This window comes from Sphaeramia orbicularis, chromosome 9 (genome assembly GCF_902148855.1).
Source record: "Sphaeramia orbicularis chromosome 9, fSphaOr1.1, whole genome shotgun sequence".
NCBI lineage: Eukaryota > Metazoa > Chordata > Actinopteri > Kurtiformes > Apogonidae > Sphaeramia > Sphaeramia orbicularis.
This window is the reverse complement of record NC_043965.1, coordinates 45,083,864-45,108,855: the sequence shown is the minus strand read 5'-3', so window position 1 is coordinate 45,108,855 and position 24,992 is coordinate 45,083,864. Positions and strand designations below refer to the sequence as shown.

The 24,992-nt window shown below is 44.6% G+C and overlaps 1 protein-coding gene across 1 annotated transcript; it reads right to left on the bottom strand.

Moving 5' to 3' along the window:
• Positions 1-8,777: 8,777 nt before the first annotated feature.
• Positions 8,778-9,772, bottom strand: LOC115426231 (SCAN domain-containing protein 1-like). The gene is made up of 3 exons (XM_030144235.1): positions 9,578-9,772; positions 9,250-9,484; positions 8,778-8,998 (listed from the first exon to the last, which is right to left on the bottom strand). The coding sequence occupies exons 1-3, from the start codon at positions 9,770-9,772 to the stop codon at positions 8,778-8,780; spliced, it is 651 nt and encodes a 216-aa protein (XP_030000095.1).
• Between the last annotated feature and the right edge of the window lie 15,220 nt (positions 9,773-24,992).

The following is a 24,992-nucleotide window of genomic DNA, read 5'->3' as shown; positions in this document are numbered from 1 at the left end:
AAAATACACAGATTTGACTTCTGAAAGACTTACTTGACTTAATCCTCTTTGCCCGCTCTGGAGCACAGGGCCTCGGTGAAGGATCTCCACCTCCTGCAGTAACAAGCAGTCTGCTTTGCCTCTTGCCATGAGGTGTTGGCGTGGGTTAGATCTTTTGTGACACCTCTTCTCCATGACAATCTTGGCCTTCCTCTTTTTCTTTTCCCCTGGAGGTTCCAGTCCAGTGCTTTTCTGGTGATGGATGTATGTGGCTTTCGGAAAGTGTGACCTATCCATCGCCACTTCCTTCTTCTTATTGTAGTCTCAACTGGCTCTTGACTTGTTCTCTCCAGCAAGGCCTGATTGCTGATCTTGTTTGGCCACCAAATCCCTAAAATGTATCATAATCTTGTGTTGGCAAATGTCTGAAGGTTTTTGATGTTCATCTTTGAGAGACCCCAAGTTTCGCATCCGTACAGGAGAATAGACTTGACGTTTGTTTCGAAGATCCGAAGTTTGGTTCTTATACTGATGTTTTTGGCCCTCCAGTCTGGCTTTAGCTGTGAGAATGCAACTTTGGCTTTCCCTATGTGCCCCTCTATATCCTTAGATGTCCCTCCGTTGCTGACGACACTCCCAAGGTAAGTGAAATCCTTCACTGTCTCCAGCTCTGTTCCTCCGCAGCACAAGGGTCTGGCCTTCCCTGACTTCCTGAAAGAGCTGAGAAAAAAATATAGTTTTTCCACCACATTCTAATGTTTTTAGATGCCCCTGTTTATACTCATGGTCTATTGGCACACTAATCTTCTTTTGTCCACCATTTATTAAATATTTTTTGATTGTCAAAAACAAGTTAGTACGGTTTGGTGAAGATTCTACTTAACTGTTGAGATTTAGGTGAGATATTGTGTATAATGTATTTCAACTGTTGCATTATTCCACAGGAGAAGTGACTCTAGCAGAGGCATAGAGCTCCAAGGGTACAAGCAGAAAGGTTTCTGGTGAGTTTTTAATTCAAGCACCTTGAGTGTGGTCCTGTTCATGTTACTGTAAAGAGATAAAGCACCCTGGAACTCTAGATTAAACTGACGTTTATTTGCATACGCACTGGCTTTCTTTTCCCTTTTATTACGAGACAACATTTTTTTTCAATATTGAGGTGCATTAAAGACAATACAAAATTAAAAGCTTGCCACGTTGATTATTTTAAATACATATTATGCCAAGCTTAGCAACACATTTCAATACTAAAGCCAGTTATCAGGTTGTCAGTCAGCAGCAACCATAGGCATTCTTCAGGAACAGCTCAATTTTCTAGTTTAACATGATTTAATTTTAAATCTAATGTAAACTTTAGTAAATATTTTATTAACCTGGAAACAAACTAAAACATTTATGCTATACTTAGGTGTATTACTTGTTTTCTCGAAAAGAAAATGATATTTTGTTGTGATTTTTGCAGTGCCCAGACGAAGGACAACTGTACAAAGGCCATGGAGCACAAAAGAAGTCGGTGCTGTTATGAAGCATTTCAAAAGCAACATTTCCAAGGGAAGTCTCACAACAAAGACAAAACGTGAGCAGTGTAAAGTTGCAGAGGATCCTGCTATAAGAGAAAGAACGATTCAAAATATTAGAGATTTTGTGAGGAACAGAGGTTTGATGTTGAAAAAAAAAGCTGAAGGGGAGATTAGTATGCATTGTGCAGTAGAGTTTGTTCTGTTCAAGATTGACTAGGGTTGACCCCTGATATTCCATATAATTTTAATGTTCATTCACTTTGGAGGGATGCATTAGACATCTAGTTGTTTTTCTTTTTTGTTGCCTTAATTTAGAGCTAATAGCTGTAGCTGCCCAAAATGGTATTCATGGAGCCTAAGTTTGACCCAGTGAATTAAAGGAACAGCTGAGTGGACAACAGTTTATGGAAGCAATAAAATATTGTAATAAATTATTTTCCCTCTGTGTTTTGTCTCTCAGCGTTAAGACATTATGTATATTTACTGATGGAAAGTTTTGTATTTTGAGGATAAATGTGTACCTTGTGTTTATTGGAAAAACTGGTAGATCTACAGGTATAGCTCAAAAAATTTGAAAAAAATCATGAAAAAGTTCAGTGTTTTTTCTCATTCATTTCAGAAAGTGAAACTCATATATTACATAGACTCATTCAAAATACAGTGAAATATTTCAAGCCTTATTTCTTAAAATTTTGATGATTATGTCTTACAGACAACGAAAACCCAAAATTCAATGTCTCAAAAAATTTGAATATTGCAAAAAATCAATAAAAAAAAAAAAAGAAATTTTAAACAAATGTCTGACTTCTGAAAAGTATGTTCATTTCTATGAACTCAAGACTTGGTTGGTTCTTCTTTTACATGACTTACTGTATCATTGGGTCACGTCATGGAGGTGATCAGCCTGTGGCACTGCTCAGGTGGAATGGAAGCCCTAGGTTGGTTTGATGGTGTCTTTCAGGTCATCTGCATTTGTTGGATCTGGTGTCTCTGATCTTCCTCTGGACAATACTCCATAGATTCTCTATGGGGTTCAGATCAGGTGAGTTTGCTGGTCCATCGAGCACAGTAACACCATGGTCATTGAACCAGCTTTTGGTACCGTGGGCAGTGTTATGGAAATGTTCAACTGATAACCCACACACAGAGGAGGAGAGAAAGTTAGAGTTAAAATAAGTGCATTTATTGAGAAGTCAATCACAGAGAAACTCTGTAAGTGAAGTCTGATTAAACATGAGAATACTAAAGATTATATAGACCTAAAATCCAACCCCCTCGTACCATGGTCACACCCAGATGACATCCCCATACGTATATCGTACCACTCCATACCATCCCTTCCCGTTCCACGTGGAAGAGGTCATATTGACCTCTTAACCCTAACCTTGTTTAAATCATATCTAGCGTGCAGGCGCCATCACCTATCTGCACATCCAGACATTTAGGTGTTTGGGTTTAACTCAAGGCAAGAACTCCGTTCCTGGGTCGGGGTGTTACAGAGTGGTAAACATCACACATAAGCATATGACATGAATAATGACTCAGCATTAAAGGTCCCGTATTATGCAAATCTCACTTTGTGACAGTTTTCTTACAGTAGTGTGTGTTGCAGTAGCCTCATTATGAGGTTGGAATTTGAAAACTGTCTGTTTCCTCCCTGCATTGCTACACCACATTTAGTGAAAATGCCTGCTCAAACGGGCGAGTTTGAGTTGGCTCCGTTTATGACGACATAAGCGGATTTAACTCCTCCCCCTGACTGTGCCCCTACCCTGGCAAAGCGAGCCCCACCCTGGCAAAGTACCTCTTGGACAACAAACATGGCGAAGGCGAGACACGCAAGTTGTGGTGTTGTTGGCTGCACACACCAACACCATAGTTTATTTTTGCTCCCCACTTCCGAGCCTCTCCGAAAAAAGTGGCTGGATTCTGTCTGTGATGGTCATGTACCAAACAACATTCCCAAACGCTTGTATGTGTGTGCCCGGCATTTCACGGTCGAGTGTTTTTCGAACATGGGCCCATACAGCTCCGGGTTAGCACAAAGACTCCGAAACAAGAAGGACGCAGTACCAACGCTTCGTGACCCAAGTACAAGTGTGGAAGATGTAAGTTCTGATCATTTGTTTGTATCTTTACTGCATAACCCTACATTACGGATAAGCTGGTGGGTGTTGATGTGTACGTCTAACGTTAGCATGGCAGCTAACATAGCTCGGTTACTGCTGCTAACGTTTGCGTCCCCGTTAACATGCAAGAGCTGATAATATCCAGAGACATTCAACAGAACTACTTTGAACACGGGCCTTTTGTGGTTGGCATCAGTATAGTTAGCATCAAGCTTGTTAGTAGCTGCCTGCATTAGTGGCGGCAGGCGTCTTTCCGTGTCAGGTCCACGAACCCGACACAACACCGCCGTTTTCCGTCGGGGCTCAGTCACGCCTCAAGGCAAAGAAAGCCAGTGTTTGGAAAGACGTTCTGTCTGAGACATGTGTATTGTAGACGAGAGAGCCATGGCTTCACAGTCAACATTAGCGCGTAGTACCGCTAGCGGAAGCCGCGTCCTCTCCCAGAGAGGGGAGGGGGAGTGGGCGTGGACAGATGCGTTCATTTGCATACCCGGAAGCAGGCCCAGAAACAGCCTGTTCTGTGGAGGGCTGGTGAGAGGGACTTTTTCGACCGCTGAAACTCCGAAAAAAGGATGATTTTGGGGCAAACAAACTTAAATACTATGTTTTTGGGCTTCTGAGACCTATATGACATGACTAAAAAATAGCATAATACGGGACCTTTAAAAGAAGATGTACCAACAATATAGAAGTAAATAAAGGTAAATTTTCCACCATATTTCCTCCCTTTTGATTATTCAAACGAATCAATCATGCAAAAACACAAAATTTACGTACGAGTATTAATAAATGATTATAAATGATCATCAAACCATAAGGATTACAGGATTACACGTTGCTTTCTTCGTACAACATGAAATCATCATCATCAAGATCATCTAAGTCATCAAAATCACAATCATCATCAATCACTTCATGCTGTACCATACTAAAAGTACCAATCACATTGCTAATCATTGAACGTATTATTGGAATAATGCAACAGGATAATACAAGGAATAATACAAACACACCAAAAATCACAGCTGCAATTTTCATCAACATTGCCTTCCATCCCCCTGACAACAGCCAGCCCCAAAAATCCCAGCCTGTTGTAGTGTATGCAGTGTTCTCCTCATGTAGGACTCGTCTAAGGTGATCAAGCTGATTGTGGACGTCTGACATGTTAGCAGTAACATCAGGTACATAGGTACAGCACTGGTCGCCAATAAGATGACAGACACCTCCCTTTTCGGCCAACAGGAGATCTAAGGCTGCCCTATTCTGTAATGCGACAGTGCGGAGAGCTTTCATCTCACTGGTAAGAGCATCAAACCACTGTTCAACAGACGCAGTGAGATTCTCTAGCTCCACAGAAAGTTCTTCTATGTACCAAGCTAAACGAGCAGGGCCGTACATGGGAATAATACTGATTGCAAACTTATGGCCACCTGAAATCCGATCCCGTTTTACACGGGTGTGAGGCGGTGACATAACTGGGCTGATGGTCAATTTGGAGATAGCTGGAACCAAATAAGAGAGGTGACATGTACCTGCCCAATTTGCTGGGAGATACAGATAAGAGTGTTGACCACACGTCCACACCATATCTGTAGGACAGCCATACCCATAATCAGAAGGGGTTAGAGCTACTGTGGCATTATATGTGGTAGTAACATTAGTCTTAGCATCATAATGTGTCAGTAGAGATGTACCTAGTAATGCAGTGAGATTGTAGAGGACTATAAATGGAGAAGGGGAGAGTGTCCCTGCCGTTGGAAAAGTAAATTTATCAGTCCTGTTTTCACAGTTTGCTAACCCGCATGCTACCTTGAGAGTAATGTTACACCCAGATGTGTGTCCCAGATTATAACGCGTGTGTTCTGTGACTGGGGAATGGAAGCACAACTGTGGAATGAAAAAAGGATTAGACAGATCTCTGAGCCGAAAAACCACATTCATCTGTACCATAGTAGTATTAGTGTCTCTAGAGAACTTTCTTGGATTTCTGAAGGTCATGTTGGGTCTCCACCCCAGCCAGGGGTACGCCGTGACAGACGGCCGATCCCCCACTGTCCACTTTATCATTGTCAACAGCATGTGATTGATTGGGAGAGGATAAGGAGCGAACAGAGTATCTTCGTGTGAGCTGTGTGGCATCAAACTGCACACATAGCATGATTGATTAGTGACACATCGTGTCAGGTCATGTGTCACTCGCCACCACATGTCATCACTATACTCGTGGTGATCAATGATGTGGAGGTAACATCCGTGACGTCTCCAAGGCTCTTCTGACCCTAGCTGTCCTCCGACAGACCAGGGTGCAACAGGAATGTGATGTGTTGGTGAAGGATCAGATACCTGACAGAATGTGCCCATGTACCACATGTACAGGCACAGGAGGGTGATGCAGATGACAGCTGACCCTTTGATCACCTCCATTGTCGTCGAATCAGTGTATGTGTGGGGCAGGGGGTCTTCAGTCACTCGCCAGCGACCAGGCAAAGGATAAGTGTATATGAGACGTCACTGGGGTCGTTACCACCGCTAGGTTTCAACCAGTGAGTCTTGTGAATGTGGGTGCGTGATGCAGCTGTGTCCAGCTCCGGTGTCCAGTCTACGCTGTCGATCGATGCTCCGGCCCGTCCTCGGCTGCAGCAGTCAGCAGTTCTCCCAGAAACCGCTTGCAGTGGGTCGCGTGGATCCACGTGGCACGTTCAGCAACCTTGACCGCTGTGTGCGTTGTCAGGAGCACCTGGAAAGGTCCTCGTCACCTGCGCTGTTTCCAGTGCTTTCGTCTGAAGTCCCGAACCAGGATCCAATCTCCAGGCTGCAGCGGATGGAGCGGCCCCTCTGCAGGAACCAGTAATGCTGATTTCACCAGTACCTGTACTTGAGATAGTTCAGAGGAGAGTTTCCTACAATAAGACAACATGTCATGCTCCAACAATGATGTCAACCCGATGCTTGGTTGGGGGGCCTGGAGACCTGTATATGGGGGTCTCCCAAACATAATCTACAAAGGACTCAGCCCACTTCAACTCCTACATCTCATTCTCATTTGCAAGAGGACCAGAGGTAGGGCCTTGACCCAGTTAAGCCCTGTTTCCTCACAGCATTTAGCCCGTTTTGATTTTAGGGTGCTATTTTCCCTTTCAACAGCTCTCCCCCGATTGTGGATGGTATGCACAGTGTGTTTTGAGATCAAAACCTAGCATGTTCCCTAACTCAGTTAGTGCTGTGTTCACAAAGTGGGACCCATTGTCTGATGAGATCCTCTTTGGGATCCCCCAACGAGGCAAAATTTCAGTTACTAAAGCCTTAGCCACTGCAGAGCTGTCTGCATGTTTTGCAGTACCATGTCCAGCTGGAAAATGAAATTAGCATCAAGTGTTCTAAAATGTCCAGAAAACACAGTGGACCAACACCAGCAGATGCCATGGCAGACCAAATCAGTACTGACTGTAGAAAGTCCAAAGTCCTCTTTACAGATGAAAGTCAATTTTGCGTGTCGTTTGGAAATCAAGGTCCCAGAACAGAATCCACGTTGCTTGAGGTCCAGTGTGAAGTTTCCAGTCTGTGATGATTTGGACTTCCATGGAATCTGCTGGTGTTGGTCCACTGTGTTTTCTGAAGTCCATATATATACATATATATATATATATATATATATATACACACACACACACACACACACTACTGGTCAAAAGTTTTAGAACACCCCGATTTTTCCAGTTTTGTATTGAAATTCCAGCAGTTCAACTCCAATGAACAGCTTGAAATGGTACAAAGGTAAGCGGTGAACTGCCAGAGGTAAAAAAAAAAAAAAACAAGAAAAAAAACGTAAGGTTAAACAAAACTGAAAAACAGTGTACATTTCAGAATTATATAAAAGGTGAGCAAGAAATGGGTTAACAACTTAAAGCAGTTCTGCAGCAATGGAGGTTGATCAAGCCTCGAAAGTTGGTGCTACCAATTCCTACAGGTGTCCCAACGTTTCTTAATTCCTTCCAACCCCCTGTGTCTGCATAAAAGTAGTGTTGGAACACACTTTGGTACCATATCGTTGTGAGCATTATTTGAACAGTATTGTACTGCAGAAAGTAGTGTGCTACTATAAAAATAGAAAAGAGGAAAAGGCAATTAACAATAGAAGAGAGACAGACTATCAGAACACTTAAAAATGTCGGTCTTTCCTACGGAGAAATTGTCAAGAAAGTCAAGGTGTCAGTAAGTCCAGTTTCCTTCACCATCAAAAGGCACTCAGAAACTGGGGGAAATGCTGACAGGAAGAGGTCTGGCAGAGCCAAAGACACAACAGAATCAGAAGACAAGTTACTGAGCGTCAACAGCTGGAGTGATAGGAGACTCACAGGACAACAGCTTCAAGCACAGTGAAGATAGTGGTTGTAGTAAGCAAGTCTCAGTTTCAACTGTGAAGAGAAGACTTTGAGTTGCAGGTTTGATCAGTCCATAACACCTTCTTCCAGTCTTCAGTAGTCCACTGGCGGTGTTTCATGGCCCAGGCAAGCCTCTTTTTCTTACTCCGAAGTCTCAGCAATGGCTTTCTTGCTGCAACTCGACCCATCAAACCTGCAACCGGAAGTCTCAATCCAGAAGCTTATACTGGTGGCTTCCTGCTCATCGGCCCCTATGGTTCCCTTGGCGGGTGGTGAGTCCACCGGAGGACAGGCCCACATCACTCCTTTGGGCTGGGCCTGGCCACCGGGCGCTTGCTTTCGAGCCCCAACCCCGGGCCTGGCTCCAGGGTGGGGCCCCGGCTGCGCCATTGTCGCGGGGTTCTTTCCCAAAGTGCTCAAAATAACACCACAGGCATAGTTGAAGGTGCAAAAAAATGGTGGTAATTTATTTGCCGTCAGCCCCCAAAAAAGTGCAGTGACCTGATGTCCATTGATGGGAACAGTTTTGTGCCTGGCCTTCACCCCCAGTTCAACCTTTAGCCCTACTTCAAAACGAGGTGGGTAGCATGCACCTGAAACCTTAGCTTTGTGTACAGGACACACAGAAGCTTTATGGCCTGGCTGCTGACAATAAAAACAAAGTGCTTACCAGAAGCTCCTTGGTTTGGGGCAGTACTGGTGTCACCTGATGGCCCTGGGTTGGTCTCTCCCCTCCCCAGCCCCGCCTGGGGTCACTGGAACACAGGTCAGTGTGATGTGTTGATGCTGCGTGGAGCTGGTCCTTCTCTGCGTGCATTCAGGTATTGTAGGGCCAGCTTGGCAGCTGCATGATCCTCTTCTGGCTCATGTTCTTTTACCCAGGTCCTCACATCCGCCGGAAGCACTCGGAGCAGCTGCTCCAGGATGATGGCCTCCCCAATCTCCTCCTTGGTGTGCTGCTTGGGTCGGATCCAGTGTCGGTGGAGTCCTTTCAGATGATGGTAGGTCTCAGTGGGATTCTCACCAGGTGGGACAGTGGTGGCTCGGAACTGCTGTCAGTATATCTCAGGTGCGACGTCAAACTTTATTAGTAGAGCAGCCCTCAGATCTGCATAAAAGTGGGCTCTTACACCTTATCAGTCAATAATGGAACCACCCGACATGCCCACTCACTTTCAGGCCATTTCCAGGTTTTAGCAATACGCTCAAACCTGAGCAAATAATTTTCAATGTCCTTACCCATCTGGTAATGGAGAATCTTTGGGTCTTGGTAGGGCCTCCATTCAGACCCGAGCTGGTCAGGTCTGCTGTTGCCACCATGGTGCTGGAAGGACGGGACCTCTGGTGTGCACTCCTGATGTCCTCGCCAGGGTGCTGGTGTAGGCAAATCACACCTCAGACTGCTTGCAGTAATGGTGATTGGGGTTGCAGGGGTATGGCGGGGTGAGGGCACAGGTGGCAGGAGCTGCCCAGTCTGTGGAAGAGAAGCTCTTAGACCTCAAAATTCTGCCAATAGTCCTTCCTCTCTCTGTTGTTGTGCCACCAGGAAATCCCTCATAAGGTCTACCAGTTCTCCCCCTGATTCACCTTTGGCTGCTGGGGCTTTGGAAGCAGCTGCATGGCGGCTGGACCCGGGCCATGGCTCCTGCTCCTCATCCTCCTCTGATGATGTCTGCTCCGTCACAGCCATGCCGGGCGACGTCACGGTCCTTTGTTCTTGATTCTTCATAGGGGCTTTTGAACTGCTCTTAGTCTGGCCCATCACCCAGGCCCTGTTTGCCATGGGAGACCCTACCAGGGGCATAAAGCCCCCGACAACATAGCTCCTGGGATCATTTGGGCGCTCAAACTCCCCCACCACGGTAAGGTGGCAGTTCAAGGGGGAGGTTTTTTTTGTTTTTTTTCTACTTATTTAATAAAATTTTTTTTAAAAAGCTTGTACTTTGCTGACATTTCCTGGGAGGTTAAAGGTGTGGGAGACTTTGGTCACCAATTTTTCATCAAATCTTTCAAACCCCATTCATACCCTCAGTATCACGAATCCGTAAGTCTTTCTGTGATTACTCACCTGAATCTCTTGCATCACGGTGAACAATTTTGAAGTGCTATCCACCATAAACAAATCATTTGTTTAGAATTAGAGCCAGGAGGTAACTTGGGCGTCTTTGGAATTTTGTCGTGACGTGCATTGTGGGAAGCGAAGGTTCGCGCAGCCACCTGGCAGTGGCAGTGCAACCGCTGAAACACGTCAATGGCTGGAGGGAAGCAGAGCAAGTAGAGCTCCGCCTGACTGGGGCAGCTGCAACAAACACAACAAACAGCTGGATCTCTGCTTCCCTCCAGCCGTTTCCATGTTTCAGTGGTTGCACTGCTGCTGCCAGGCGGCTGCGCGAACCTTGGCTTCCCGCAATGCATGTCGCGACAAAATTCCGAACATGCCCGAGTTACGTCCTGGCTCTGATTGTAAACAAATGGTTTGTTTATGGTGGATGGCACTTCAAAATTGTTCACCGTGATGCAAGAGATTCAAGTGAGTAATCACAGAAAGACTTACAGATTTGTGATACTGAGGATATGAATGGGGTTTGACAGATTTGATGAAAAATTGGTGACCAAAGTCTCCCGCAGATTTAAGCCAAATAAATTCAAATCAAACCAAATCAGATCAAATCGAACCAAATCACTTTCCAATTTGAGCTGGTCTAAACCAGACTCTTAAGCCAAATCAAATCAAACCAAATCAGATCAAATCACTTTGATCTGAGGGGGGGGGGGGGGGGGGGGGGGGGGGGGGGGGGGGGGGGGGAGGGGAGGGACAGGAGGGAAAGGGGGGGGGGGGGGGGGGGGGTCAGAGAAAGAGAAGGAGAGAGGAGGGAGAGGGACGAAAGGAGAGAGCGAGAGACAGAGAAAGAGTGAGGGGGTGAGAAAGAGAGAGAGATGGAGAGAGAGAAAGAGAGAGAGAAAGAGAGAGGGAGGGAGAGAAAGAGGGTGAGAGAGGAGAGACAGTGAGAGGGAGATAGAGAGAGGGAGAGAGAGAGAAGCAGAGCGAGTGAGAGAGAGGAGAGGGAGGAGTCAGAGAGAGGGGGAGAGAGTCAGAGAGAGGCAGACAGAGGGAGAGAAGGGGGCAGAGACAGAAAGGGAGAGACAGACAGAGAGGGGGGAGAGAGAGAAAGAGAGAGATGGACGGAGAGAGAGATGCCCTCGGACCAGAGGCAGAGAGAGAAAGACAAGGAGACAGGGAGAAACAAAGAGAGAGAGAGAGAGAGAGAGAGAGAGAGAGAGAGAGAGAGATGCCCTTCAGACTGGAGGCAGAGAGAGAGAGAGGGAGAGAGAGAGAGAGAGGGGAAGGGAGAGAGAGAGAGTAAGATCTCTCTCCTCCTCTATCTCTCTCTCTCACCGGAGGCAGAGAGGGAAAGAGAGAGAGGGAGGGAGGTGAGAGAGAGGGAGAGAGTAGAGCGCGAGAGGGCATGAGAAGGAGAGGAGAGAGGGAGACAGCATCCCCTGCATCCCCGCTCTCCACAGGTACCACCTGAAAGCAAGAGTGTGAGGACAGGTCAGGGGTCTTCGGGTAGATGGAGGGTGTGGGGGTAGCCCTCCACTATGGCCGGTCGGGGGTCGCCCTACAGCCAGAGGCAGAAGATGGAGGGGTGGCCCTCTGCTCCAGTCGATTGGGGTCTCCCAAACGCCGGAGGCGGAGGACCAAAAGTTGGAGGCGGTGGGTGGAGGGGTGGGCCTCCGCTCCGGCCAGTCGGGGGTCACCAAACAGCCGGGAGCGGAGGGCTGAAAGCTGGAGGCGGATGGCGGAGGGGTGGCCCTCCAATCCGGCCCGTTGGTGGTCACCAAACAGCCGGAGGCGGAGGGCCGAAAGCCGGAGGCGGATGGTGGAGGGGTGGCCCTCCGTTCCGGCCAGTCGGTGGTCACCAAACAGCCGGAGGTGGAGAGCCGAAAGCTGGAGGGCAGAGGGGTGGCCCTCTGCTCCGGTAAGTCGGGGGGCCCTGAACAGCCGGAGGCGGAGGGACGAAAGCCAGAGGCGGAGGGCGGCGGGATTGCTCTCCGCTCCAGCAAGGCGGGGGTCCCCGAACAGCCGGAGGATGCGGGCCAAAAGCTGGAGGCGGAGGGCAGAGGGGTGGCCCTCCTCTCCGTCCAGTTGGGGCTCGCCGAACAGCTGGAGAATGAGGGCCGAAAGCCGAAGGCGGAGGGTGGAGGGCTGGCCCTCTGTTCTAGCCAGTTGAGGGTCACCAAAAACCCGGAGGCGGGGGGCCGAAGGCTGGAGGGCGGAGGGGTGGGCCTCCGTTCCAGCAAGTTGGGGATCACCAAAAGCCTGGGGGCGGGGGGCCGAAGGCTGGGGGACGGAGGGGTGGCCCTCTGTTCCAGCAAGTTGGGGGTCCCCGAACAGCCGGAGGCGGATGGCCGAAAGCCGGAGGCGGATGGTGGAGGGGTGGCCCTCCGTTCCGGCCAGTCGGTGGTCACCAAACAACCGGAGGCGGAGAGCCGAAAGCTGGAGGGCAGAGGGGTGGCCCTCTGCTCCGGCAAGTCGGGGGGCCCTGAACAGCCGGAGGCGGAGGGCCGAAAGCCAGAGGCGGAGGGCGGCGGGATTGTCCTCCGCTCCGGCAAGGCGGGAGTCCCCGAACAGCCGGAGGATGCGGGCCAAAAGCTGGAGGCGGAGGGCAGAGGGGTGGCCCTCCTCTCCGTCCAGTTGGGGCTCACCGAACAGCTGGAGAATGAGGGTCGAAAGCCGGAGGCGGAGGGTGGAGGGGTGGTCCTCTGTCCCAGCCAGTCGGGGGTCACCAAAAACCCGGAGGCGGGGGGCCGAAGGCTGGAGGACGGAGGGGTGGCCCTCCGTTCCAGCAAGTTGGGGGTCACCAAAAGCCCGGGGGCGGGGGGCCGAAGGCTGGAGGACGGAGGGGTGGCCCTCTGTTCCAGCAAGTTGGGGGTCCCCTAACAACCGGAGGTGGAGGGCCGAAAGCCGGAGGCGGATGGTGGAGGGGTGGCCCTCCGTTCCGGCCAGTCGGTGGTCACCAAACAACCGGAATCGGAGAGCCGAAAGCTGGAGGGCAGAGGGGTGGCCCTCTGCTCCGGCAAGTCGGGGGGCCCTGAAAAGCCGGAGGCGGAGGGCCGAAAGCCAGAGGTGGAGGGCGGCGGGATTGCTCTCCGCTCCAGGAAGGCGGGGGTCCCCGAACAGCCGGAGGACGCGGGCCAAAAGCTGGAGGCGGAGGGCAGAGAGGTGGCCCTCCTCTCCGTCCAGTTGGGGCTCGCCAAACAGCTGGAGGATGAGGGCCGAAAGCCGGAGGCGGAGGGTGGAGGGGTGGCCCTCTGTTCCAGCCAGTCGGGGGTCACCAAAAACCTGGAGGCGGGGGGCCGAAGGCTGGAGGGCGGAGGGGTGGCCCTCTGTTCCAGGAAGTTGGGGGTCACCAAAAGCCCGGGGGCGGGGGACCGAAGGCTGGAGGTTGGAGGGGTTGTCCTCCGCTCCGGCAAGTTGGGGGGCCCCGAACAGCCGGAGGCGGAGGGCCAAAAGCCGGAGGCGGAGGGCTGAAAGCCGGAGGCGGAGGGCCGAAAGCCAGAGACGGAGGGCAGCAGGATGGCCCTCCACTCCGGTCAGTCGGGGGTCCCCTAACAGCCGGAGGAGATGGGCCAAAAGCCAGAGGCAGATGGGTGGCCCTCTGCTCTGGCCAGCCAGGGGTTCCTGGGCAGCCGGAGGGTAGGGGGCTGCATCTATGGCCTCAGGAATATGGAAGGAAGGTGGGAGAGAGAGAAAGAAAGAGTAGAAGAGACCAAGAGAGATAGAAAAAGGGAAAGAGGGAGAGAGAGAGGCAATGAGAGAGAAGACAAGAGAGGGAGAGAAAGACAGAGTGAAAGAGAGACAGAGGGAGAGAGAGAGGGTCAAAGGGAGGGGAGAGAGAGGGAGAGACAAGGAGAGAGTGAGAGCGCGAGAGGGTATGAGAGAGAGAGGACAGAGGGAGACAGAGAGAGGGACAGAGATAGAGAGTGAAACAGGGAGGGGGAGAGAGAGAGGAAGAGAGATAAAAGAAGGAGAGAAAAAGAGGGAGACAGAAAAAGCAGGGCAAGGGGGTGATCTTGGGCTGCAGCTCCAGCCTGGGTGGTCAGAGGCCACTAGAGAGCTGGAGGAAGACGGCAGGGGGCTGCCGCTCCGGTCCGGGCAGTCAGAGACCACCTGAAAGCCAGACACAGAGGGCAGGGGGTTGCCGCTCTGGTCTCCGTCTGCACCTCCGTCGGTCCAGGGCCACCAGACAGCCAGAGGCAGAGGGCAGGGAGCTGCATACCTAGAGGTGGAAGGCAGAGGGCTGCCGCTCCAGTCCGGGCAGTCACGGGCCACCTGAGAGCCGGAGTTGGAGGGGAGGGCTCTGTGTCTCCGGCCCTGGCGGTCAGGGGCCACCTGAGAGGCGGAGGCAGTGGGCACGGGACTGCTGCTGCGTACTTGGCAGTCAGGGGCCACCTGAGAGCCAGGGGTGGAAGGCAGGGGGCTGCCGCTCCAATCCGGGCAGTCACGGGCCACCTGAGAGCCGCAGTTGGAGGGCAGGGCTCTGGGTCTCCGGCCCTGGCGGTCAGGGGCCACCAGAGAGCCGAAGAGGCGGTGCAGGGGTCTGCGTCTCTGGCTTGAACGGTCAAGGACCACCTGAGCGCCAGAGGCAGAGGACAGGGAGCTGCCTCCCTGCTCCCCATCAGGTACCACCTCACAGTTGGAGATGGAGGGAAGAGGACTGCTGCTGTGGCCCGGGCGGTCAGGGTCCACCTGAGAGCTGGAGGAAACACAGCAACATACAGAAGATAAAAATGCTCTCCACATCGACCGTGCGGAGGGTACGCGCTCCGGGGCCTCCTGAGGGTAAAAGACGGGGGACAGGGGTCTGCGTCTCCAGGCCCAGCTGTCAGGGCTAACCAGAGAGCTAGTTTCAGGGGACACCTGACAGCTGGAGGCAGAAGGCATGGGGCTGCTGCTCTGGCCCTGGCGGTCAGGGGCCACCTGAAAGCCGGAGGCAGAGGGCATGGGGCTGCATCTCCGTCGGTTACGCGCCACCAGAGAGCCGAAGATGGAGAGCATGGGTCTGGGTCTCCGGCCCAGACGGTCAGGGGCCACCTGAGAGGCGGAGGCAGAGGGCAGGGCGCTGCGTTCCTGCTCCAGGCAGTCAGGGGCCACCTGAGAGCCAGCAATGGGGGGCTGGCGGTTGTGTACCCACTCCGGATGGTCAGGGGTCACCTGACGTCCAGCAGTGGGGGGCTGGAAGCGGTTTCCTTGCTGCAAAGAAAGAAAAGAAAAGAAGTATTGATTATTATTATTATTATTATTATTATTATTATTATTATTATTATTATTCCTGATAAAAAAATAACAATAATAAGTAGTGTGCTTTGAGTGGAGTTGGAGGTTTCAGCAGTATCTGCTCAATTAGGGTTATCCTAAGTTTTCAGGCAAACATGTCAGTTTTGTCTTTTACTTTGAACAAACCTGGACGACTAACACCAAACATTAGTTTAGATATAATTATCCATGTGCACCACAGCAAGCAAATAATTTGACAGTAAAAGAAAACTTGTTTAACCATAATCAATATTTGAAGGATTTCAGTAAAGTTGGAATTATATTGAACAATCTGAACTGGTTTACATCAGCTTTAATCAATTCTACTCCGACTTTAAGTGTTATTTAGATAAACTGACTAGTTTTAATTCAGTTGTTCTTCTACATCAGTTTTAGATTTAAGTAGAACATGTCAGATTATTGAACTAATTTCACTTTTTCGTCAGTTTAACTCCTCTTTTGAGTATTATTTAGATCAATTGAGTGATTTTGAAAGTGTTGTTTTTTACTTGTACACATTACATCTATCTATCTATCTATCTATCTATCTATCTATCTATCTATCTATCTATCTGAGACAAAGTTTACGTGAGTTCATCACTTTTAGTCCTACTTTAACCCATAAAGACCAAAACACCCTCTGGCGACCAACATCATTTACTGATATAAAAACATAAATAACAGTTGATCCACTAATTTAATCAATACATGTAAACAATTAGTGTAAGATACAATTTTTCTCCTTTTCGTGGTCATCAGATATGACCCATTTGGATGTTCAGTCTCCATAGTTACCATGGAAACACCTTCATCTTCTACAACATTGATTCACCAGTAAAACCCCTGGAGTGGGATCGACAGAGGATGGACACACTTGTTTTTATGTACAGTTAATGATATATTTTACTGAAAAAGTCACTTTTTCCTACATTTTCATTCTTTTTGATATAATACTCCTCAATTTCAATTTGAGCTTTAATGGAAATCAATCATGATCAGTGAATTAAATGTAGAAAAAAAACTGATTTTCACTAAAGAATGCAAAATACCGAACATTTTCAAATAAATGGAGAGAAATCACTTCAAGGGGTGATATTTTGCTTTTAAAACCAAAATTATATTTACTTAAAAAGTAATTAATTTTGCATGTGTGTCTACAGTAACTGTCTGTGTACAGTAACTATGTGTGTACAGTAACTGTGTGTGTAAAGTAACTGTGTGAGTACAGTAACTATTTGTGTAAAATAACTGTGTGAGTACATTAACCGTGTGAGTACAGTTAATGTGTGTGTACAGTAACTGTGAGTACAATAACTGTGACTAAAATAAATGTGTGTACAGTAACTGTGTGAGTTCAGTAGCTGAGTGTGTAGAGTAAATCTGTATGTACAGTAACTGTGTGAGTACAGTAACTGTGTGAGTAAAATGTGTGTACAGTACTGTGTGAGTACAGTAACTGAGTAAATGTGTGACAACAGTAACTGTGTAGAGTAACTGAGAACAGTAATTGTGTGAGTTCAGTAAAAGTGTGAGTAGAGTAACTGTGTGTAAAGTAACTGTGTAAATAAAGTAACTGAGTACAGTAACTGAGTGAGTAAAGTAACTCTTTGAGTACAATAACTGTGCGTAAACTGTGTAACTGAGTGCAGTAAAAGTGTATACAGCAACTGTGTGAGTACAGTAACTGAGTGAGTGCAGTAACTTTGTTAATACAGTAAATGTGGGTGTAAAGTAACTGTATGAGTACAGTAACTTTGTGAGGACAGAAACTGTGTAAAGTAACTGTATGTACAGTAACATGTGAGTAAAGTAAAAGTCTGAGCACAGTAACTACGTGTGTACAGTAAATGTGTCAGTAAAGTAATTGTGTGAATAAAGAAACTGTGTACAGTAATTATGTATGTACAGTAACTGAGTACAGTAACTGTGTGTGTACAGTAACTGTGGTCATACAGTAACTGTGTGAGTAAGATAACTGTGAGTAGAGTAACTGTGAGTAGAGTAATTGTATGAGGAGAGTACCTGTGTGAGTACAGTAACTGTGGTAATTTTGTGAATAAAGTAACTGTGTGTACAGTAACTGTGTGAGTACAGTAACTGTGAGTACAGTAATTGTGTAAATTAAGTAACTGTCTGACTACAGTAACTGTGTGAGTACAGTAACTGTGTTTATACAGTAACTGTGTGAGTACAGCAACTGTGAGTACAGTAACTGAGTGAGTACAGTAACTCTGTGAGTACAATAACTATGTGAGTAAAGTAACTGTTTAAAATAACTGTGAGTACTGTAAAAATGTGTGTACAGTAACTGTGTTAGTACAGTAACTGTGTACAGTAAATGTATGAGTAAAGTAACTGTGCGAGTACAGGTAATTTTAATGTACATTAACAGTTTAAGTACAGTAACTGTGTGTGTAAAGTAACTTTATGAGTACAATAACTGTGTGAATGCAGTAACTGAGTGAGTGCAGTAACTTTGTGAATACAGTAAATGTGGGTGTAAAGTAAGTGTATGAGTACAGTAACTTTGTGAGGACAGTAACTATGTGAGTAAAGTAACTGTACAGTAAAATGTGACGAAAGTAAATGTGTGAGTACAGTAACTGTGGGTGTACAGTAGTTGTGTGAATAAAGTAACTATGAGTACAGTATCTGTGTGAGTACAGTAACTGTGTGTGTACAGTAACCGTGCGAGTACGGTAACTGTGTGAGTACAGTAACTGATGGTACAGTAACTGTGGTCATACAGTAACTGTGTGAGTAAAGTAACTGTGGGTGTACAGTAGTTGTGTGAATAAAGTAACTGAGTACAGTAACTGTGTGTGTAAAGTAACTGTAAAGTAACTGAGTACAGTAACCCTGGGTGTCCAGTAACTGTGTGTGTACAGTAGAGTAACTGTGTGAGTAGAGTAACTGTGTGCGTACCGTAAAAGTGTGAGCACAGTAACTACGTACGTACAGTAAATGTGTGAGTGCAGTAATTGTGTGAATAAAGTAACTGTGAGTACAGTAACTGTGTGTGTACAGTAACTGTGAGTACAGTAACTGTGTAAAGTAACTGTGTGTGTAAATTAACTGTGAGTACAGCAACTGTGGGTGTACAGTAATTGTGTGAATAAAGTAACTGAGTAGAGTAACTGTGTGTGTACAGTAACTTTGTGGGTAGAGTAAATGTGTGAGTACAGTAACTATGTGAATAAAATAACTTAACTGTGAGAAAACTAACTGTGTTTATACAGTAACTGTGTGAGGAGAGTGACTGTACGAGTACAGTAACTGTGTGTACAGTAACTGTTTGTACAGTACTTGTGTGAATAAAGTAACAGTGTGTGTACAGTAACTGTGAGTAGAGTAAATATGTGAGTGCAGTAACTATGAGAAAAAAGTAACTGTTTACACAGTAACTGTGAGTGGAGTAATTGTGTGAATAAAGTAACTGTGTGAGTACAGTAACTGTTTGTACAGTACTTGTGTGAATAAAGTAACAGTGTGTGTACAGTAACTGTGAGTAGAGTAAATATGTGAGTGCAGTAACTATGTAAAAAAACTGTTTACACAGTAACTGAGTGGAGTAATTGTGTGAATAAAGTAACTGTTTGAGTACAGTAACTGTGTGTGTAGAGTAAGTGTGTAAATACAGTAACTGTGTGTGTACAGTAATTGGGTGAATAAAGTAATTGTGTGAATAAAGTAACTGTGTGTACAGTAACTGTGTGTACAGTAACTGTGTGTGTACAGTAATTGTGTGAGTAGAGTAAATGTGTGAGTACAGTAACTATGTGAATAAAGTAACTGAGTAAAGTAACTGTGTCTACACAGTAACTGTGTGAGTAGAGTAACTGTGTGAGTAAAGTAACTGTGTGAGCACAGTAACTGTGTGTACGGTAACTGTGTGAGTTGAGTAAATGTATGAATAAAGTAACTGTATGAGTACAGTAACTGTGTGAGTGAAGTAACTGTGTGTACAGTAACATGTGAGTAAATGTGTGAGTACAGTAAATGTATGAGTACAGTAACTGTTTGAACAGTAACTGTGTGTACAGTAAATGTATGAGTACAGTCACTTTGTGTGTACAGTAAGTGCGTGAGTAGAGTAAATATATGAGTAAAGTAAAAGTGTGAGTACAGTCACTGTGTGTACAATAAAAGTGTGAGCACAGTAACTGTGTGTGTACAGTAACTGTGTGTGTACAGTAAATGTATGAGTAAAGTAAAAGTGTGAGTACAGTAAATGTGTGTAGAGTAAATGTGTGTGTAAAGTAACTGTGTGAGTACAGTAACTGAGTATAGTAAATGTGTGAGTACAGTAAATGTGTGAGTGCAGTAAAAGTGTGAGTACAGTAAATGTGTGTGTACAGTAACTGTGTGTACAGTAACTGTGTGTGTACAGTAAATGTATGAGTAAAGTAAAAGTGTGAGTACAGTAAATGTGTGTTTACAGTAACTATGTGAGTACAGTAAATGTGTGAATACAGTAACTGTGTGTACAGTAAATGTTTGTGTACAGTAAAGGTGTGAGTACAGTAAATATGTGTGTACAGTAAATGTGTGTGTACAGTAACTGAGTACAGTAAATGTGAGTACAGTAAATGTGTGAGTACAGTAAATGTATGAGTACAGTAACTGTGAGTATAGTAAATGTGTGAGTACAGTAAATGTGAGTACAGTAAATGTATGTGTCCAATAACTGTGTGTATAGTAACTGTGTGTACAGTAAATGTATGAGTAAGGTAAAAGTGTAAGTACAGTAAATATGTGTGTACAGTAACTGTAAGTATACAATAAATGTATGAGTGCAGTGACTGTGTGTACAATAAATGTATGAGTACAGTAAATGTGTGTGTACAGTAAGTGTATGAGTACAGTAAAAGTGTGAGTACAGTAAATATGTGTGTACAGTAACTGTAAGTATACAATAAATGTATGAGTACAGTGACTGTGTACAGTAAATGTATGAGTACAGTAAAAGAGTGTGTACAGTAACTGTGTGAGTACAGTAAATGTATGAGTACAGTAACTGTGTGTGTACAGTAAATGTATGAGTACAGTAAATGTGTGTGTACTGTAAAAGTGTGAGTATAGTAAATGTATGAGTACAGTAAATGTGTGTGTACAGTAACTGTGTGTGTACAGTAAATGTATGAGTAAAGTAAATGTATCAGTGCGGTAACTGTGTGAGTATCATAAATGTGTTAGTACACTAACTGTGTGAGTACAGTAAATGTCTGTGTACAGTAACTGTGTGTACAGTTACTGTGTGTGTGCAGTAACTGTGTGAGTACAGTAAATGTAAGCGTACAGTAACTGTGTGTACAGTAAATGTATGAGTACAGTAAATGTGTGTGTACAGTAAATGTATGAGTACAGTAACTGTGTGTACAGTAAATGTATGAGTACAGTAAATGTATGAGTATAGTAACTTTGTGTGTACAGTAAATGTATGAGTACAGTAAAACTGAGAGTACAGTAACTGTGTGAGTACAGTAAATGCATGAGTACAGTAAAAGTGAGAACAGTAAATGTGTGTGTACAATAAATGTATGAGTACAGTAACTATGTGTGTACAGGAACTGTGTGTGTTTACAGTAAATGTATGATTAAAGTAACTGTGTGAGTACTGTAAATGTATGAGTACAGTAACTGTGTACAGTATATGTATGAGTATAGTAACTGTGTGTGTACAGTAAATGTATGAGTACAGTAACTGTGTGTGTACAGTAAATGTATGAGTACAGTAAATGTGTGTGTACAGTAAATGTGTGAATACAGTAACTGTGTGTGTACAGTAAATGTATGAGTACAGTAACTATGTGTACAGTAAATGTATGAGTACAGTAAAAGTGAGTACAGTAAATGTGTGTGTACAGTAACTGTGTGTGTACAGTAAATGTAAGAGTACAGTAACTGTATGTACAGTAAATGTATGAGTACAGTAAAAGTGAGTACAGTAAATGTGTGTGTAAAGTAACTGTGTGTACAGTAAATGTAAGAGTAGAGTAAATCTATGAGTACAGTAAAAGTGACTACAGTAAATGTGTGTGTAAAGTAACTGTGTGTACAGTAAATGTATGAGTACAGTAAATGTGTGTGTACAGTAAATGTGTGACTACAGTAAAAGTGTGAGTAGAGTAAATGTATGAGTACAGTAACTGTGGCTGTACAGTAAATGTATGAGTACAGTAAAGCTGAGAGTACAGTAACTGTGAGTACAGTAAATGCATGAGTACAGTAACTGTGTGTAGAGTAAATGTATGAGTACAGTAACTGTGTATACAGTAAATGTATGAGTACAGTAACTGTGTGAGTACAGTAACTGTGAGTACAGTAAATGCATGAGTACAGTAACTGTGTGTACAGTAAATGTATGAGTACAGTAACTGTGTGAACAGTAAATGTATGAGTACAGTCACTTTGTGTGTACAGTAACTGTGTTATTACAGTAAATGTATGAGTAAAGTAACTGTGTGTAGAGTAACTGTGTGTGTACAGTAAATATGAGTACAGTAACTGTGTGAGTACAGTAAATGTATGAGTACAGTAACTGTGTGTGTACAATAACTGTGAGTCCAGTAAATGTATGAGTACAGTAACTGTGAGAACAGTAAATGTGTGTACAATAAATGTATGAGTACAGTAACTATGTGTGTACAGTAACTGTATGTGTTTACAGTAAATGTATGATTAAAGTAACTGTGAGTACAGTAAATGTATGAGTACAGTAACTGTTTGTACAGTAAATGTATGAGTACAGTAAATGTGTGTGTACAGTAAATGTGTGTGTACAGTAAATGTATGAGTACAGTAAAAGTGAGTACCGTAACTGTGTGTGTACAGTAACTGTGTGAGTATAGTAAATGTGTGAGTATAGTAAATGTGTGAGTACAGTAAATGTATGACTACAGTAACTGTGAGTAGAGTAAATGTGTGAGTACAATAACTGTGAGTATAGTGAATGTGTGAGTACAGTAAATGTGAGTACAGTAACTTTGAGTATAGTAAATGTATGAGTACAGTAACTGTGCGTGTACAGTAAATGTATGTGTACTATAAATGTATGAGTAAAGTAAATGTGTGTGTACAGTAAATGTATGAGTACAGTAACTGTTTGTGTACAGTAAAAGTGTGAGCACAGTAACTATGTGCGTACAGTAAATGTTTGAGTGCAGTAATTGTGTGAAAAAACTGTGTGAGTACAGTAACTGTGGGTGTATAGTAGTTGTGTGAATAAAGTAACTATGTGAGTACAGTAACTCTGTGTGTACAGTAAATGTGTGTAAATTAACTGTGTGAGTACAGTAACTGTGGGTGTACAGTAATTGTGTGAATAAAGTAACTGTGAGTAAGGTAATTGTGTGTGTACAGTAACTGTGAGTAGCGTAAATGTGTGAGTACAGTAACTATGTGAATAAAGTAACTTAACTATGTGAAAAGTAACTGTGTTTATACAGTAACATTGTGAGGAGAGTAACTGTGTGAGTACAGCAACTGTGTGTGTACAGTAACTGTTTGTACAGTAATTGTGTGAATAAAGTAACAGTGTGAGTACAGTAACTGTGTGAGTAGAGTAAATATGTGAGTGCAGTAACTATGTGAAAAAAGTAACTGTTTACACAGTAACTATGAGTGGAGTAATTGTGTGAATAAAGTACCTGTGTGAGTATAGTAACTATGTGTAGAGTAACTGTGTGTGTACAGTAATTGTGTGAATAAAGTAACTTTGAGTACAGTAACTGTGTGTGTACAGTAACTGTAAGTACAGTAACCGTGTGAGTAGAGTAAATGTGTGAGTACAGTAACTATGTGAATAAAGTAACTGTGAGTAAAGTAACTGTTTCTACACAGTAACTGTGTGAGTAAAGTAACTGTGTGAATAAAGTAACTGTGTGAGTACAGTAACTATGTGTGTACGGTAACTGTGTGAGTTGAGTAAATGTGTGAATAAAGTAACTGTACGAGTACAGTAACTGTGTGAGTGAAGTAACTGTGTGTACAGTAACATGTGAGTAAATGTGTGAGTACAGTAAATGTATGAGTACAGTAAATGTGTGTGTACAGTAAATGTATGAGTACAGTCACTTTGTGTGTATAGTAAGTGTGTGAGTATAGTAAATGTATGAGTAAAGTAAAAGTGTGAGTACAGTCACTGTGTGTACAGTAAAAGTGTGTCTACATTAACTGTGTGTGTACAGTAAATGTATGAGTAAAGTAAAAGTGTGAGTACAGTCACTGTGTGTACAGTAAAAGTGTGAGTACGCTAAATGTGTGCATACAGTAACTATGTGAATACATTAAATGTGAGTACAGTAACAGTGTGTGTACAGTAAATGTGTGTGTAGAGTAACTGTGTCTACAGTAAAAGTGTGAGTATAGTAAAGTGTGTAGAGAAAATGTGTGTGTAAAGTAACTGTGTGAGTACAGTAAATGTGTGTATACAGTAACTGTGAGTACAGTAAATGTAAGAGTACAGTAACTGAGTATAGTAAATGTGTGAGTACAGTAACTGTGTGAGTATAGTAAATGTGAGTACAGTAACTGTGTGAGTATAGTAAATGTGTGAGTACAGTAAATGTGTGAGTACAGTAACTATGTTTGTACAGTAACTGTGTGAGTACACTAATGTGTGAAGTAAACAGTACAACAGTAAATCCACCTTGTAGTTTGATCTCAAACCTTTCAGATTATTCAATAAATCTCAGTTTCCATCAGTTTTACTTTTTTGTATTATTTAGATGAATTAAGTGACTTTTGATGAGTTGTGTTTGGGTTTTGTCTCAGTTTCATATAAAACTAATCAAGTTTTCCAATTGTATCTTTTTTCCTTCAATATAATGTCTTAGTTTGAGTTTAATTCAATAATCTGACATGGTTTACATTAGTTTGTCATGTATGAATCCTGCTTGAACCTCCTCAGACCCAGGAAAAGGACACATTTGGCCTTTTTAAATTAAATTATTGCCTATAATGTGTAAACATCATGACACAACCATTTTTCCAGGTGCATTATTTAAATGTGTTCTGCCCTTTGCAGTGGACAGTTTGTATGTAGTAGTTTTTGTGTTTAAAGTTGTGAACCTCTTCCCCATAAACATGCACAGTAAACCCACATGTGGGTCTGAGGAGGTTCACTGTCATTTACATCAAATGAACAGATGGAAATTAGGAGCACATTCTTACCTTCCGCATGATGAGAAGAAGGCCGGTCCTGGTACCGGTCCCGGTCGGTCCTGGTCCCGGTGCTGATCCTGATCCTGGTCGGTTCTTCAGGTCCTGGGTCTCCGGTTCTTCTTCTTCCGCTGGTCTGTAGCTGGTTTTCTTCAGTATCTTCAATACTTTCACTAAAATTAGCTAGAGCTGTAGTACACTGAACTTCTCTCTCACAGATCCGAAAGGGAAAAGTAACGGTTAACAGCCAGCCCCAGATTTATACATTTCATAGTCCGGTAACCTAGCAACAGTACAATTCCAATTTTAAGCGCTCCGAACCTTTTTAAAGCAGTAATTATTCAAAATGTTATTGACCCTTTGCACAGACGTCACAGTTATCACGTGACTAGGAGTTCAGCCCATGGTGGACGGCAAAAGCAACACAACAAACAAACAAACAAATGAGTGACGGATTCTGTCTACCAACACTGAAAATAAAGTTTTGTTGGAGTTGTCCTGC

What these genes read in the sequence shown, in the direction of transcription:
- LOC115426231 (XM_030144235.1), bottom strand. Translation starts at nt 9,772, where the DNA reads ATGGGCCAGACTAAGAGCAGTTCAAAAGCCCCTATGAAGAATCAAGAA. An exon ending in GTGAATCAGGGGGAGAACTG is followed by an intron (nt 9,485 to 9,577) that starts GTAGACCTTATG and finishes TCTCTTCCACAG; the next exon opens with ACTGGGCAGCTCCTGCCACC. An exon ending in GATTCTCCATTACCAGATGG is followed by an intron (nt 8,999 to 9,249) that starts GTAAGGACATTG and finishes ATCATCTGAAAG; the next exon opens with GACTCCACCGACACTGGATC.